The sequence below is a fragment of the Phocoena sinus genome, chromosome 11 (genome assembly GCF_008692025.1).
Source record: "Phocoena sinus isolate mPhoSin1 chromosome 11, mPhoSin1.pri, whole genome shotgun sequence".
In the NCBI taxonomy this organism is placed as follows: Eukaryota; Metazoa; Chordata; class Mammalia; order Artiodactyla; family Phocoenidae; genus Phocoena; species Phocoena sinus.
In genome coordinates, this window is record NC_045773.1 from 2,566,601 (window position 1) to 2,583,348 (window position 16,748).

At 54.0% G+C, this 16,748-nt stretch overlaps 1 protein-coding gene across 1 annotated transcript in view; it reads right to left on the bottom strand.

The window, feature by feature from the left end:
- The window catches only part of NUP210 (nucleoporin 210), a 101,207-nt gene that overhangs the window by 56,421 nt on the left and 28,038 nt on the right, over positions 1 to 16,748 (bottom strand). The window contains exons 7-13 of the mRNA XM_032647668.1: positions 14,221 to 14,379; positions 13,590 to 13,658; positions 11,838 to 11,944; positions 10,777 to 10,917; positions 9,766 to 9,903; positions 8,644 to 8,799; positions 6,938 to 7,136 (exon numbers count right to left, since the gene is read on the bottom strand). Of these exons, the coding sequence (XP_032503559.1) occupies positions 6,938 to 7,136; positions 8,644 to 8,799; positions 9,766 to 9,903; positions 10,777 to 10,917; positions 11,838 to 11,944; positions 13,590 to 13,658; positions 14,221 to 14,379 (969 nt within the window). The remainder of the gene's footprint in view (positions 1 to 6,937; positions 7,137 to 8,643; positions 8,800 to 9,765; positions 9,904 to 10,776; positions 10,918 to 11,837; positions 11,945 to 13,589; positions 13,659 to 14,220; positions 14,380 to 16,748) is intronic.

The window sequence follows — 16,748 nt, forward strand, 5'->3', positions numbered from 1 at the left end:
TTTCCAAAGCACCAACTTTGGGTTTTGGTGATTTTCTCTATTGCGTTCCTATTCTCTGTTTTACCTCTGCTCTAATCGTTATTGTGTCAGCTGCTTCTGCTGGCTTTGGGTTTAATTCGTTCTTTTTCTAGTTTTCTAGGCTGCACAAAGTCAGGTTATTGATTTGAGATCCTGTTTTGCAGCGCAAGCGCTTACAGCTATAAATTACCCTCTTAGCACTGTTTTGCTGTGTCCCTAAGTTTGGTACGTCCTGTTTCGTTTTCCTTCATCTCTAAGTAATTTCTAATTCCCTTTGTGATTTCTTTGACAAAATTGTTCTTTATGAGTATGTTATGTAATTTCCACAAATTCGTGAATTTTCCACTTTTCCTCTGTTACTGATTTCTAACGTCCTCCCACTGTGGTTGGAGAAGATACCTTGTATGATATCTACCTTTTAAAATCTACTAAGACATAAGTTGTACTCTAACACGTGGTCTGTCCTGGAGAAGGCCCCACGTGCACTTGTGTGTTGTGTTGGTGGATGGGGTCGCATGTGTCTTAGGTCTGGTTGGTTCACTGTGTGGTTCAAGTCCTCTACTTCCTCACTTATCCTCTGTGTGGTTGTTCCATCCATCCCTGAGAGCGGGGTATTGAAGGTTCCAACTCTTATGTAGAACCGACTATTTCTCCCTCAGTTATGCCCATTTTTGCTTCATATATCTTGATGATCTGTCATTAGGGGTGAAAATGTTTACAGTTTTATCTTCCAGCTGTACTGAATATACAGTGTTTTCTTTGTCTCTTGTAACAATTTCTGATTTAAAGTCTATTTGTCTGATGTTAGTATAACCACCATGCTCTCTTATGGTTACTGTCTGCATGGCATGCACTGTCTTTTTCAATCCTTTCATGTTCAAATTTTGTGTCTTTTTTTAAATTTATTTTTTATTTTTGGCTGCATTGGGTGTTCGTTGCTGTGTGCGGGCTTTCTCTAGCTGTGGCGAGCGGGGCTACTCTTCGTTGTGGTGCATGGGCTTCTCATTGCGGTGGCTTCTCTTGTTGAAGAGCACAGGCTCTAGGCGCACAGGTTTCAGTAGCTGTGGCTCGCGGGCTCTAGAGCACAGGCTCACTAGTTGTGGCACACAGGCTTAGTTGCTCTGCGGCATGTGGGATCTTCCCGGACCGGGGCACGAACCTGTGTCCCCTGCATTGGCAGGCGGATTCTTAACCACTGCGCCACCAGGGAAGTCCCAACTTTTTTGTGTCTTTGGAACTAAAATGAGTCTCTTATGGATGGCATGGCGGGATCATACATTTTTATCCATTCTACTAATCTGCCTTTTGTTTGGAGAATTTAATCCATTTACAGTTAAAATAATTACTAAAGACATTTCTTTTACTCTGCTGTTTGTTTTCTATATGCCTTCTGGCTCTTTTGTCCCTCATTTCCTGCTTGGCCATCTTCTTTTGCTCTTAGCTGATTTTTTGTAGTGAATCATTTTACTGCCCTTCTCATTTCCTATAGTGTATATTCTATGGCTATTTTCTTTCTGGTTACCTTAGGATTACATTTAACATCCTAAAGTTATAATGGTCTAATGCCAATTTACACCAGCTTAACTTCAATAACATATAAAAACTCTGCTCCTGTACAGCTCTGACCCCACCTCCTTTCAGTTACTGATGTCACAGAATTATACCTTTATGCATTGTGTGTCCAAAAACAGACTGTGTTTTTTAAAAATACATTAGTCTCTTAAATCAAAAAACAAAAAGTGGAGCTACCAACTGAAGTTACAATAGCACCAGCTTTTCTAATCATCTGTGTATTTACTTAATTTCTTCACAGGGCTTTGTCCTTCATTTCAACCTGAAGGATGCCCCTCGTTGCAGCCAGGTCTGGTGGTAAAGGTCGCTCAGCTTTGGTTGATCTGGGAAGGTCTAAATTTCTCCCTCACTTTTGAAGGACAGTTTTGCCAGATATAGGATTCTTGGTTGACAGCTTTTTTCCTTCAACACTTTGAATACATCAAGCCCACGCCATCCGGCCTCCAAGGTTTCTGATGAGAAATCTCCTGACCTTACTGGAGAAAATCAGATGAAAACTAACTTTCTCGGGCTTCCCTGGTGGCACAGTGGTTGAGAGTCCGCCTGCCGACGCAGGGGACACAGGTTCGTGCCCCGGTCCAGGAAGATCCCACGTGCCGCAGAGCAGCTGGGCCCGTGAGCCATGGCTGCTGAGCCTGCGCGTCCGGAGCCTGTGCTCTGCAACGGGAGAGGCCACAACAGTGAGAGGCCCGCATACCACAAAAAAACAAAACAAAACCAAAAAAAACTAACGTTCTTTCAGCTCCACAGATGTTAACAATGTACCTTCGCACCCAGGCCAGGTCTCTACTCGTCTTCCATGCAGTTTCTTCATATGCATTACCTCCTGGAGCCGACAGTTCTTAGAATTGATAGTAAATGAATTCCCTTTTTTGTGTGTGTGTGTGTGAAGAAGCGCTCTTTAATTGCACAGGGATGGCCCACAGGTGTAGCAGGAAGGACCACACAGAGAACACCTGGATTCCAGGTCTAGCTTTGCTCAAGCCAATCGGTCCTTGCTGAGTTACTTGTTACAGGAATCATCGCAGAGAGCTAGGCAAACAGAAGGCATTTGTGTTTTCCTCTTTTAGTCCCTAGATCAATTGTTTCCAGACTCCGGTATTTTCCAGACCAGCAGAATTGTTCACTTTGTCTTATTGGACTGCTCGGTGAGCCGCTGGAACAGATAATAATCCTTTGTAATTAGAACATCAATTCTTTGTAGGTAAGTCTTTGGGTTGTTTTAAAAGCCCTTTAATAGTAGTTTCCTTTAACTCCCAAAGAGACTAAATATTCCTCCTGTTATTTTCTTGCCTCTATCCTTGTGCCAGTAAGGCTTTTTCAAAAAAATACAGAGCCCAAAGGAAAATCTGGGGCCAATGAATTCCTATTTAAATTCTATTCTCATTGTTTCCTCTGTGTGGGTTAGTTGGATTGTGAGCTCCACAAGGGGAAGTCTGGAATCACCTCTCAACATCCCAGGTTTTCAAATACTATGTATTCAACATAATAACAAAAATTTAATAAAGATACTTACCTTACCGTGTCTTATGCAACAGAATATTTTCCTGTAGTGTCGTGATGTCAGTTGAGTTGTAGTATTATTCTGAGACCAGCGTTTAAGGAAACAGAATTTAATATTTCAAGTGTCTATGTTATGAGGTCTTTAGAAGCCAAAAATTATTACAGATTTTCAAGCTAGAAATGAAAAGGCCACTGGATTATCCGACAGTTTTCATTTCGAATAAAGTAAATGTCAATCTTGAATAACCCACATAAACAGAAAGCTCTTTGGGTCCTTTTTTTGTTTGTTTTTGTTTTGTTTTTTTGGTTGTTTGTTGGTTTGTTAAAGAGTAAAGGGGTCTTGAGACCGATTAGTGAGAAAACCACTGTGGTTTATCCCCAGCTGTGCCTGGTCCGTTTCTTGCTCTGACCTCATAGGTGCCACTGTGATGTATTCACAGAAAACCTATAGAAGTCCCTGCTGGGCCCAGGTTTTGGGTCTTTGTAGCCCAGGAAGCTGCCTTTGGTGACCTGATGGCATTGGACCCACAGTTGGCTTGTTTTTTGCTTTTTACCCCCGTTTTGTTTATTTGTTCTCTACTCTTTTATTTTTCTTTTCTTTGTCCTTTTTCTCATCTTATCTGAATTTTTTTGGAGTTTTACTACAGTTGGTATCGTTAGAATTGTTGGTATAGGTAGTGTAGGCAGTACTTGTTAGCACAGCAAGTACAGTTAGCGTTGTTAGTTAATACTGTCACTTAGTGTAGCTAGCAGGTCACCGTGGTGCAGGGCCTCACTGAGGCCTCCCTGCTGACACGGAGGCTCGTGTGGACTGTTCCAGGCTCCTCAGGACCACTGGCCGAGGTAGCTTCGCCAAGGTGACATTGGCCCAGATGGCCATCAGGGTCCTTAAAGAAACTCAGCAGAGCTCCTCCAGCCTCCAGGCACTTTTCCATGAAGTGCACAGCATGAAGGTTTTAAATCACCCAACATCATAAAGTTATCTGAGGTGACTGACCGGAGGAGACCATTTACAGGCCGCAGGACACACGGAGGCCCGGGGCACATGGGCAGCTGGTCTCTGCCCTGCAGCACGGCCGCCAGGAGGGGATCGAGCCCGGGACCTGAGCCAGGATATCTCCTCTCTGAGGATGAGACGGACACGACAGCTGCAGACTTGGGTCCCAGCGTGAGTTCACGGGCAGAGGAACCTCGCGTCCCCACGTGGCTGTACGGGGACCAAGTGGGCGGCCTGAGGAGCGCCAGGAGTCAGGGCAGAGGCCAGAGAGCCCGCCGGTCCCCCAGCCAGCCTGGAGGCGAGGACCACCACCTCCAGCCCAGCCCTGCGGCGGGGCCCGGGGCCTCCCCTCCCCCCACAGCCCCAGCTGCCACACTGGAGCCTCAGAGAAAAACGCACGCCCCCAGGGCGGGACCCTCCTGGGCACCCTGACGCTGGGACCCTCGCCTCGCCCTCTGGCAGCCAGAACCGGCAGCCGGTGGCTGGGAGATTCTCGAACTTTATCAGAAAGCATCTAAGTTTAAGGCTGCCGGGCAAGAAGCATCACAGCAAAGCGAGCCCAGTGTGACCCCTTTTGGACGGCGGAGGAAGGGCGGACCGCACTCCCTGCATTTAAATGCAGAGCAAGAGGACGTGGAGCCAGGAGCCTGGTGACGGGCCCGGGGGCCATGGGGGGCCATGTGGGATGCATTGTGCTGCTCTGATCACGTTTGGCGTTTCTCTGGGGGGCGTATTTCAGCATTTCTGTCGGGTGTGTCCCAAGGAGCGCAGGATTTCACCTCCGGTCCTTAGCACCTATGTTCAGCTTTCGTCACTTTTGCCAACTATCCTTCCCAAAATGGCTGTGTCGAGTCACACTGCTACTCACAGCTGCACTGCATCCCTGCCAATACTTGGTATTTTCCACCTGTTTAAAAAATGCCATTCTGGTGGAATTTTAGTTTTCTTTCCAAACATTTAGAAAGAAATCATGCTGTGAAGCTCTGCAAACCTGTCCCCTAGATTCTGCAGCTAACATTTGTTTCTGTTTCTCTGCTGCATATCTATCCACCACCTCCCCATCCATCAGTCCATTCCACTTTCTTATGCCTCGAAAAGTGAGCCGTGGGGCTTCCCTGGCAGTCCAGTGGTTGAGACTTCGCCTTCCAATTCAGGGGGTGCGGGTTCAATCCTTGGTCGGGGAGCTAAGATCCCACATGTCTCATGGGCAAAAAAAACAAAACATAAAACAGAAGCAATATTGTAACAAATTGAATAAAGACTTTAAAAAATGGTCTTTTTCTTTAAGATAAAGAAAAAACAAAAAAATGAGCCGCAGGCATCAGTACACTTCATCCTAAACGCTTTCGCACACACATAATTATCTGCAGGTCAGTATTTCTTTAGGGTTCTTTTTCTCTTAAGGTCAAATTTACACAGGTGAAACGCACAGATCTGGAGCAGAGCACGCCAGGAATTCTGACAAATGCAGAGCTGGGACCTAGGACTGTGGAACCCAAACCCTGTCCACTCTCCTTTATTCCGGGGACCTCCCGGCTGCAGCCCGTGGACGCCCCTCCAGGACGCGCGTGGGGTGGTGGTGCAGGCAGCAGGCTCCTCTCCGGCCATTGGTGGGCCTCTCTCTCCCACACTGACGTTTGCTTCCACCCTAAACAGTGGCCTCACTGGGGACACAGTCCATAAAGCCCAGTTTCTCCTGGACAGTCAGAGAGGACGCAGCAGCACCTCCAGGGAAGGATGTGAATGCGATGATGTCCAGGGACGTTCTGTGACGTCCAAGCAGCTTCATGCTCAAACGGCTCTGTGAGTGCCGACAACCACGGTGGCGGCGTGGAAAGCCGCTCGGTCCCACAGGCGAGCCTACAAACACCTCTGCTGTCAAGCTTCCTGAACTCTGCCAGCATCACGCGGTCACTCCTCTGCTCCAAAACCAGCAGTGGCCCCCACTTCTGGCCCCTGAGGTCCACACCCCCCAAGCCCCCCGTGATTCCGGATTCGACAGGTTCCGCCACGCCAGGCCACTGTGTGCACATACACCCCACGGGTGTGCCTGCGAACGCTGCTCCCCGCCCACTCTAACCCTGCCCAGAGCGTACGCACCATCAGTCTCGTCATCTGCAATCGGAGGGCACTCCCTGGGTTGACTCCCCTGGGAGGCCCTGCTTCCCGGGGGACTAGGAATCCAGGGTCAGTGTCAGACACACCCAGCTCCATATCCCGCGTGGCCTGGGAACCTCACGGGACCTTGGGCAGCGCGACGCAGCCTCAGTCTCTTCGTCTGACACGTGACCCAACCACAGCCCCTCCTCCCACGGCGGCTGTGACGCCTGGTGAGGTCACGCACGCCAAGTGCACACACCACGCCCGGAAGGGTTGACACCCTATAAGACGGTGGCTGAGCATAGCTGCCACCATCACCACCGGTATCACTGCCCAGCCCTGCAGGGGGTGCTTGGCTTCGATGGCCCTGGAGGGATGGACCGTGCAGTCACTAAGGTGTTATAATTCTGTAACCCGTCAGAACCCCTACTGACAGTGTATCCTGAGCACCTGTCACATTCCAGGCACCGCGACGGGCATGGTGACATGCGCCTCTACTTCGGATGACACCCGTTTTAGAGATGTGGAAACTGAGGCTCAGAAAGCCGAGTGACATGCAACCACATGGCAGTAAGATCCAGACCAGACCACTGCTGATGGTGGACAAGGGGACAAATGCCATTTCTCAGGCTATGACCGTGCTGCTGGTTCAACCCCTGAATTAGGAATCTGGGGCAGCCCACGCTGAGAACCCAGGCCGTCGGCCCCGACCCTGCCGTCCGGTGGCCGCTCACAGCGCTGCTTTACCTGGGAGCGGCTGGAACACGCCCTGGTTCTCCATCTCCACCGCCAAGTCAAAGTGGGAGCAGTCGCTCAGCGTGACCACCTCGTCAGCCCCACCGGGCATGAGGCCGTGGATCCTCAGGGGCAGCTCCAGGCTCTGGCCCACGCTGGCCTCCACTGGGCACGGGGCGAACTCCATGCCGCTGGGCTCAATCACGTACACCTGGAGGACAGGGGCGCGCATGGTTGGCAGGCTCCTCGGAGGAGGAACAGCCACTGCTCAGCTTTCCTGAGACCCTGTGTATGAGCACTGAGGACCCATCGGTGAGAAGCCTGAGCTTGGGGGACACGACGGTGTGTACTGGGGGCAGGGAGACCTTTAGGACAGAGCCGTCAGGGAAGGCCTCCCTGGGAGGGTGCTGTAGAAGCTCAGACCCGGGAGCCATGTCAGAGGCAGCCAGACAAAGGTCTGGGAAGACGAGACGGTCCGTGCAAAGGTCCTGAGGCACATACGGCTCAGTGCATTGGAGGAACATAAAGAAGGTGAGTGTGCAGGGTGAGAGGGGCATCACCAACAACACTCATACTTACACCACACAAACTTTTCACACACCAGGCTCTGTTCCAAGAACAGAATGAACTCATCCCATCCTCTCAGCCTCCTTGTTAAGAAGGTTCTATTATCAACCTGTCTGCCTGATGAGGAACCTGGCACGGGAGGTTAAGAGCCTGCCCGGCTGGAGCACGGTGGTGTCTGGACCAGGCAGGCGGCCCTGGACAGGTTCTGACCACTACACATGCTCAGGAACTGTCCTCAGGCTCTGGGCTGAGCAGCCAGGTGAGAGGGGCACATTTACTGCGATCAAGAAGCTTGGGGGCAAGGGAGGGGGCAACCTGGTCACAGATTATCCAAATACTCGACAATTGTGCTGCAGTTAAGGGGTCTCAGTTACAACCCTCTTTACACGAGTTAGATGGATCTTTAGGTAGGTGCGTGTGGATCAAAATAAAAAGAGGAGAAAAACCTGTATGTCAATGTCCCAAACAGTATAGGAGAAGGTTGGGGATGGACGCACTGCATATGGAGCTTTCATGTCAGCCCTAAATGAGGTAATAAAACAGGCTGAGATCAGGGTCAGTCGGTCAGGAAAGAGTTGGGGTCCGGAGGCCACCAGGTGGGGCTGGCAGAGGCTCGGCTGCAGGTGGCCACTCCCACCTTCGGCCTTTGCTGAGTTGGTCCCACGTCACTTGGGACGAACACCAGGTGTAGGGGCCCCATGCAGGGACTCCCGACTTGGACCTGAACAGGAGTCAGAGGAAAGGAATGGGGCCAGTCTCTTGGAGTCTGGGAGCTTTCCCTTCACTGTGAATTTACAACCCAACGCCCAGTGGCCCTTCCAACTTGGAGGTTCATAGCTTTCAGGTTGGGGGTATCTTCTAGAATGACTCCTTTGAATACCTCGTGTCTCTGTGTCCTCTGGTCTCCCTTCCAGAAACCCGGCTGGTTCCATCCCTGCCCGGTGTGGGATGGGACGACCATGTCCCTGAATTGGCCGTGAGCTCAGGGGCAGGGCTGGACCTGACACCCGAAGCCCTCACCACCACCAGCAAAGCCAAGTGCAAGACCAAGGGCGAAAGGGTGTTTCTGAATTAAGCCTGAGGCTGGTTAAGACGGTGGCCGCAGACCACCACCCGAGCCTCCCCGCGGCCGACCTGGCCCAAGGTCTTACCTTCATCTCGCCGAAATGCAGCGGGTTCTGCACATCATGTGCCTGGATCACACTGAGTCCAGTGTCACTGCCTGTGGTCATCACGCCCTTGACGGTGACCGTGGCAACCACAGAGCTCGAGGAAGACCAGCTGAAGTTCCCACTCCCACCGTGGGCCTGGGGAGGGAAACCATCATCAGGTCAGCCCACCTGCCCGTCCCTTGGTCCCTCTCTCTCTCACACGCAGTCGGCATCGCGCCACCACGTGGTGACATGTGGCATCAGCCAACGTCTGGCTGGCACTGCCTCTGCCCCTCGCTCTCCCCACCCTGTCTCTTTCTGGTCCTCATATTCTGGGGACCTTGTGGCTTACACGCGCGTATGCAAATGCCCATGACAGTGGCCCCAGGACCCAGGGGCACCTCCCGAGCTCAGGCTGGAATGGGAAGACCCGCGACCCAGAGCCGGGTGTGGGACTCGGCTTCCCTGCCCACTCCTGACATAGACCCCTGCCCGCTTCAAGTCATCTGCCGTGAAGTCAAGGACAGCCCAGAGGCTTCCAGACCAGGGGCCACCATCCCAGGACCCTAGAGGGGCCAAGAAGGTGACACACCTGAGTGAAGAGGCAGTGGGTCCCAGTACCCACACAGGACACCTGTCCTCACTGCCGTGAGACAGCAAAAACTGATGGGACGGGGCAGGCCTCATGGGCTCTAGCCCCGATGGGCATCGGGCCCGGCCACTAACGCCAGGTGGGCACATGGAACAACAAAGACCAAGAACACCTTAGATGTGACAGAGTTGGAGATGCCTTCCCCTCGAATTCCAAATTTTTCTCTAAAGATCTTTACACTGCTTCCGGAAAACAAAAATTTTTTACAAAAAGAAACATGTGTGGAAGTTAAATCCATGTTCAGGACTTTCTTTATCATGCTTTCTTTACTATTTTTCAAGGTTTTTTCCTAATTACCAAAATACACTGCTGTGATAGAAACCTCAGACAATACAGAAAGCATAAAGACTCTGATTTTGAATTCTCTCCTGACCACTAGAAGGTAATTATAGTAGAAACAGAATGGACGTAGAACCCCAACCCCATGGAGACACCCAAAGGAATGCACCCAGATGGGGTCTCACGGTTACCTTTATCGTGTACTGATAGGCGCCCGTCTTTGGTTGCCAGGGAAACGTCAAGATGCTTGGATAGAGGGTGATGGGGACGTGGATTTCCACCTCCTGCTGGTTCCACACAGGCACCCGCAACGTGTGGACACCTCCATCCTGCAAGGGGGGGAGGGTGCCATATGCCACCATGACAACCAGGTCAGCACTCAAGCAGGCCCCCGCCCCTCCCTGGGGACTGGTCCCCAGGGTAGATTTTTCAGTTGTGGGGGAGTGGGAAGGAAGATGCCAGGTACCCTGCGGCCTTCTCCATCTCCATGGAGACGGCTTTTGGTGGCTCTGCAACAGCCACTCCAATAAATGCTGCTTGACTGCATCCTCACAGCATCCCTGACGGGATGGACGTGGTTATCCCCAGTTTACGGACGGGGAAACCTAGTCATGGGGCGTGACAGCAACTCGCCCAAAGGAGTCTCCCTTTGGTAGGAATCTCTGCCTGGTTCACAGGCCGTTTCTGCCACTGCCAGGTCCGGGAGAGGTTTGTGTGGGGTAGGAAGATAAGAACACCCACGCCAAGCTTGCAATCAGTAAAATCTGCTCCCACCGAAACCGACTGGCCTTTTAAATACACGGGGAAATTTTAAAACTTTGAAGAATCCAAGCACCCAAAACAGCCAAAGAGATGCTCGTGGGTCCTGGTCAGTGCACGGCTGGACACACGGGCCCGACACTGCTCCCGGCAAGGGATTCTACCTCCAGTCCCAGAGGTGCAGGCTCACTTTTACAGGGGCCAGCAAAGGGCAGAGGGAGAGGGGCTCTGACCCAGCACAGGGACAGGGGACAGGCAAAGGCCAAACCCCCCACCCCGAGACACCACTGTGAGCCCAGAGCAGGAGGGACCCCCGTCGTGCCCACGACAGCAGTGCACTCTTGGGGTCCCGACTCCCCCGGGCTCATGTCCAGCCTGGTTTGACACTTCCGTCTGCGAAAGTCCCGGCGGGGCTGGGGGGCCCGAGGGAGGCGCCAACTTGCCTGGTCCACCACGGAGGTGAGGGCGGCCTCGATGGCCGTCTGGCCCCTCTTTGTCGCCCTGACGTGATGGTACGACCCGTTCTGGGAAGAAGCCAGAACCTCAAAGAACTCCGCAGGGAGCGTGGTTTCGATGTGGATGTTCTGGAAGGTGAGGCAGGAAGGTGAGAGGAGCTTCCAGGACAACTCAGGGACGTTGGGACGCAGGAAAGAAGCCATGTGGCCCCCAAACAGCAGCCAGGCCCTGGATCTGAGCTCTGAGTGCTCTGGCCTCTGACCTCTGACCCCTCCCAGGCTGCCCTCCCCTTGTGACCCGAGGACCTGGTGCTCGCGAGCCCAAAGGCTACTGTTGGCTCTCAGACCCTGCGGTCCCAACAAGGAAACCACCAAATACAAAAAAGGACATCAAAAGCCCTTAGAGCTAATTTCACCCAAAATGGTGATCGACCGAGTCTTTGTCTAGTAACACAAGGAAGGCAGTGGCTTCGGCAGAGAGGCTGAAGGGGAACCTCGCCCCCTCCCTGAAACCTCAGACCCCACAAGGAAGGTCCAGAGATTCTCATGATCCTGGGAATTTCTCACAAAGGACCAAACACGGCCGAGACTTCTTTCCACCTGCCCATTTGTGATGCTCTTTCCAGAGCCAGGAAGCTACTGAGCTTGGCCTTAGTCAAGGGGCCTTCCGGACAGGTTGCAGGTATTCCTGGCCCTGAGGCTCTGCAGTGCTGTGAGGTCCCCGGGCTAATGAGGAGGGGCAGGAGGGCAGCGGGCAGACGCCACCTCCGCGGCACTGCCTTTGTGACCCTGCTGCCAGGGGCCTCCTCTCCCAGCTCCAGCCCTGTAGGAAGCGGGGCCCCTGGTGCAGACGCACAGGCTGACAGGCTCTTGAGACGCCCGAGGGGTCCCACGACACTGTCTTCCATGGACCCAGCCGCACCGTTAGGAAGCACCGCAACTCAGCCTGCCTGCTCAGGGCCCCCTGTGTTTGGGGGCTGCTCGTTGGGCAGCTGCTCCAGGAGAGGCATCCCAACCCCCAACCCCATCAGGCCCGAAGGGGGACTCACATCCGACAGGTAGACCTTGTTGCCGGACTTGTCAAGCACTTCGACGGTGATTTCGTACAGGCGGCCGGTCTCGAACACCCACCTGCCACCAGGGTGGACTGTGAACCCTACAAAACAGGCAGACACAGAGCCTCAGTGCTGAAGCCACAGGGTCCTTGATGCACTGCTGAGGGAGAGGATGGCACCAGGCCTGGTCAGCACCGAGACCCCAAGGCCACTCCTCTGCACTCCTCCGGGGAGGAACCAGCTGGGCGTGACAGTGAGATCTAATGTCCATTATCAGGCCTGAGCCCTCAGAACCTGAGCTGACCTCAGATGCACCAGGACTAAACATTCCCCACCGGCTGCCCCAGGGCCCATTCACACTTGACCCTATCCAGGGTGGCTCTGACCCACAGTGAGACGACACTCTGAATCCACAGTAGGTCTACACTCTGAGTCCATTGTGAGTCTGTGCTCTGAATCTATAGTAGATCTATGCTCTGAATCCACAGTGAGTCTGCACTCTGAACCCACAGTAGGTCTACGCTCTGAGTGCACAGTAGGTCTACACCCTGAACCCATAGTGAGTCTACAGCCTGAATCCACAGAGAGCCTACACCCTGAATCCACTGTGCGTCTACACTCTGAATCCACAGCAGGCACACACGCTGAATCCACAGTCTACACCCTGAATCCACCATGAGTCTACACCCTGAATCCACCGTAGGTCTACACTCTGAGCGCTCTCCCTGTGAGCCGGCCCTGCCCTCCCAGGCCTCCAGCTCTGTTCCCACACACGATGCCGCCAGCTGCTGGCTGACCCCTGCAACGCCACGTGCTGCCCACCTCCACACCATCGCCTGAGCTGTGCCTCTGCCAGGATAGCGAACCCACACAAGAGCAGCTTCTGAGAAAACGCCTGCCTCGGGCACCAACTCCCAGAAGCCCTTCCGCTGCACTCACGTTTACTTACTCTTTACCACTGTCCTGTCACCATCTGTTTGCAGTGGTCTCTCCCTGCAAAACCAAGCACAAGGCCCCCACTTCCCTCCTCCAGACTCCAGTGCCCCGCACGTGCCAGACAGACGGAAGGTACCAAGGGTTCTGAGCAGATGGCGCTCCCAAGACACACAGGGCCACCCTGCCCGAGGTCACTACATGTCAGCGTGGGTCTCACCCAACAGCAGCCTCACTCAGCAGCCAACAAGAGGACCAGGGGGCTGCTGGGCATCAGCCAACAGCTCTCTCACCCGAACCACCTCAGGGCGCCCAACAGGAGAGGCGGCTCAGGCCCAGGTAACACGTGTGTCCAGACATCTTTCCAGGGGTTGTCTCTACGGCAGTTCCTGGGCCCTGGCTGTGCCCGTCCGGGTCCTCCAGGGCTGTGGACTCCTCCCCTCCTGTCTCGGCCTCGAGCCTCGCCCTCTTTTCCACCAAGGCATCTTCCAAACATCCATAGCCATGGTGAGGTCTGGGCAGAGCCCTGGTATAAAACCAGAAGACACAGTCCTCCCCCACTCTACCCTATCCTGTTTCTCTCCCTGCAGAGCTGGCCACCAGCTGACCTTGGTCTACCCTCTGCTTATTCTGTGCACAGACAGGGGAAGGGCTGGGGGTGGGGGCAGTCCCAGGAAGGGCAGGGTGGCACTGATGTCCCCGGCCTCCCCGCTGGCAGAGCTGGCCAGAGTGAAGCATTTCCTGGGGGGCTGTTACTTTTATTTGACTTTTTAACTCCAGTGATCACAAACGACCCAGGATGCCCACACTCACCCAGGTACCCGGGTTCCACCACGTAGATGGTGCTATTGGGTAACCGGGAAGCGCCCTGCATGCGAATACCTGGATTCTGAATTAAGGAACAAATAAACCAGCTGGCAGGCATCGGCTTGGCTCCCACGGCTTCGTTATCATCAACATCACGTGGGGAGAAGAGGGGATGGGAAGGTCCCGGCCTGAGGCCATGCACAGCACAGGCCGTTTCCATAATCAGCGGCCACAGGGCACTTCCTCCACTCCAAAAGGGGGCCCTCTGCAAGGACCCTGGAGACCACCCGGGGCATGCGAACAAGTTGGGGACACATGACAACCCACACGCTGGTGTGGAAACAGCCTCGGCCAGGCCCCTCAGATGAGACCAGAGAAGGTTCCAGAGGCGGGGTTGGGGCTCCTCTCCGGCCACCACCCCTCACCTCAAAACCTCTCCAGCAAGTCTCCCCAGAGGTGAGCGATTCCGCTCAGCTGGGGTGGGATTTTGGTCCTTTCTGATTTTCAGACCTTGAGGGAAAACGGGGCTATTTTTAGCCTCGCCAAGTTTTCAGGGAGAAAAGTGACTTGACTTCCAAACAGCACATCTCCTGTGCAAGACACGCAGATGCGTGCGCGCTGCCCGGGAAAAGGATACTCCTGTGGCCGAGGACCAGGTTGCTCTGTCCCAGCTGCACTGCGGTGACCAACGATGTGTCCTGGGCCAAGACCGCCACGGGCCGGCCCGGGTCTCCCTCGGGGCCCCAGACGTTGTTCTGAAGCTGTAGCTCGTACTGATCGGAGGGCATTGAGAGTTCTGGTCACCCAGAAACAAAGCAGAACAGAGAGGGGAGAGAGAGCAAAAACAGGAAATGTTAAAAGTCAGTGTCGCCTCCTTCCCCCACCCCAATCCCTGGACCCTGCTGTCAGCACAGCTGCTTGATTTTTTCGCTTCATTTTTTTTCAGTGCTTTAAATTTTAATATTATTCTCCGTGGCTGTGGACAAAGCTGACACTCTCCATGAATTTTCAGAGGCAATCATTTTTTTGTGGATGCCATGAGCAGCTTTCTTTTTTAAAAGTAAGCACAGCCTGTGGCTCAAACTGCCGCTGCTGGCAGGATACCGACATCAGACCCTTTCCTGTTCATCACGGAAGCAAGTGAAGTCGGCTTCTGCATCGAGGGGCCCAGGGTGGGGCTCACTGGACCTAGGCGTCCTTTGGGGGTTTCCAAATAACCCACTCGCTGTGCCTGCGTATGTGGCCCCGTTCCAGCCCTCTTGCATGAGACAGGGACAGGATGCAGGGACCACAGACAGCTTCCCTGCTCACCACTGGGGTCCCAGGCAGGGGCTGCCATGGGAGGCGCCCAGGACAAGGATCCTGGAGGAGTTTCAACTAGAACATCCTTCAAAACTCCCAGGAATTCTGAAAGGGGGGCAACTTGCCCACCTCTTGTCCCAGGGTATCTGTGTATTCCAATAAGTGTGTTCCAATAAGTCCCCAAGAATGTGCCCTGGAACAGAGGGTTCTCAAAGTGTATTCCCTGGGCCACCAGCATCATCTGGGAAACTGCAAATAACTGGCCCCATGCCAGACCTGCTGAACCAAACTCAGGGGATGGGGGAGGAGGGGTGTCGGGGTTGGGGGTGGGCAGCCAGCACTCTGCATTTCCACAGGCACTTGCTGGAACTGAGAAGCCCTTCCAGTCCACACAACCCACTTCCTGGTCTCTAATGGGGAAGCCCAGCCATGCTGGGTTGAGACTCTTGTAGACGATGTACCCAGCGATCAGAACACAGCAGCAGTGCATCAAGGACACACGTCATAATAAAGTAATAAGGCAACGCCACTGCTCAGAGAGCAGCATTACCCGGTGCTGCTTCAGGAAGCACTAGTGTCCCCCCTTGTTAACATTCTGCAAATGAAAAAGGCCCTTTCAGGAAATAAACGGACCGACTCCGGACGCGGCCCTTTCAGGAAATAAACGGACCGACTCCGGACGCGGCCCTTTCAGGAAATAAATGGACCGACTCCGGACTCGGCCCTTTCAGGAAATAAACGGACCGACTCCGGACGCGGCCCTTTCAGGAAATAAACGGACCGACTCCGGACGCGGCCCTTTCAGGAAATAAATAGACCGACTCCGGACGCATCTTGCACCACATGATGTAACCCTATTTACAAAGCCCGAAGGCGATGAAGAGAAGGGCCTGTCTGGCGGACCCCTTCAACACCTCTTTTTTGTTTTTTTTGCGGTACGCGGGCCTCTCACCATTGTGGCCTCTCCCGTTGCGGAGCACAGGCTCCAGACGCGCAGGCTCAGCGGCCCTGGCTCACGGGCCCAGCCGCTCTGCGGCATGTGGGATCCTCCCGGACCGGGGCACGAACCCGTGTCCCCTGCATCGGCAGGCGGACTCTCAACCACTGCGCCACCAGGGAAGCCCTTCAACACCTCTTGTATTGCAGGACCTCACTACTTCTCAGAGGCACTGAACAAGGAAGCCTTTGTGGACGTGAAAGGTCCCCGTCTGTCCACAGGCAGAGGAAGACTGCTCCTGGGGCCCCAATCCAGCCCTGCTATCACCCGCTGAGAGTAACGGGTCATCCTGTAGGCTGCCCTTCCATGGCCAGGAGGCCCACGTTCTCCTAGGAGACCCGGTCTCTGACCCCTCCCGACCCTGGCTGACCCCCCAGATGTGCTTCTGATTGTCAGAGCCCCCCACTCCCACCCCATGCAGGGTCCGGGGAGGACCATGGAGCTCCGGGGGCGGTGGGTCCGAACCCAGAATGACAAGGAGCCCACTGCCCTGCCTCCGAGCCCTGCCCATCAGGCGGCCCAGCATGCACTCGCTCTGGGAGGCCACGGCTCAGGAGGCGATGGGTCCTTTACCAGCTGAGTCTTGGACGCAGGAACCCCTGTCCCACACCCGTCCTTTTTCCAACCTCAGCACAATTTATCCCAGTAATTTCCAGCATTCCCGTCACCCGAGTTCCTTTCAGACATCGACTCCCTCAGCCAGCTCGTCCTCCCCACATCTTGTTCGGTCTAATAGGTTGGTTACTGGGCCGGGCACATCTACAGCACCAGCACCAGCACCAGGCACTGAGCAGCAAGGGGAGAAGGCTGTGCCCCCTCTCTGCGCTGGGAACGCTGCCCATGGCCTCACAGACACCCCTCCTCCA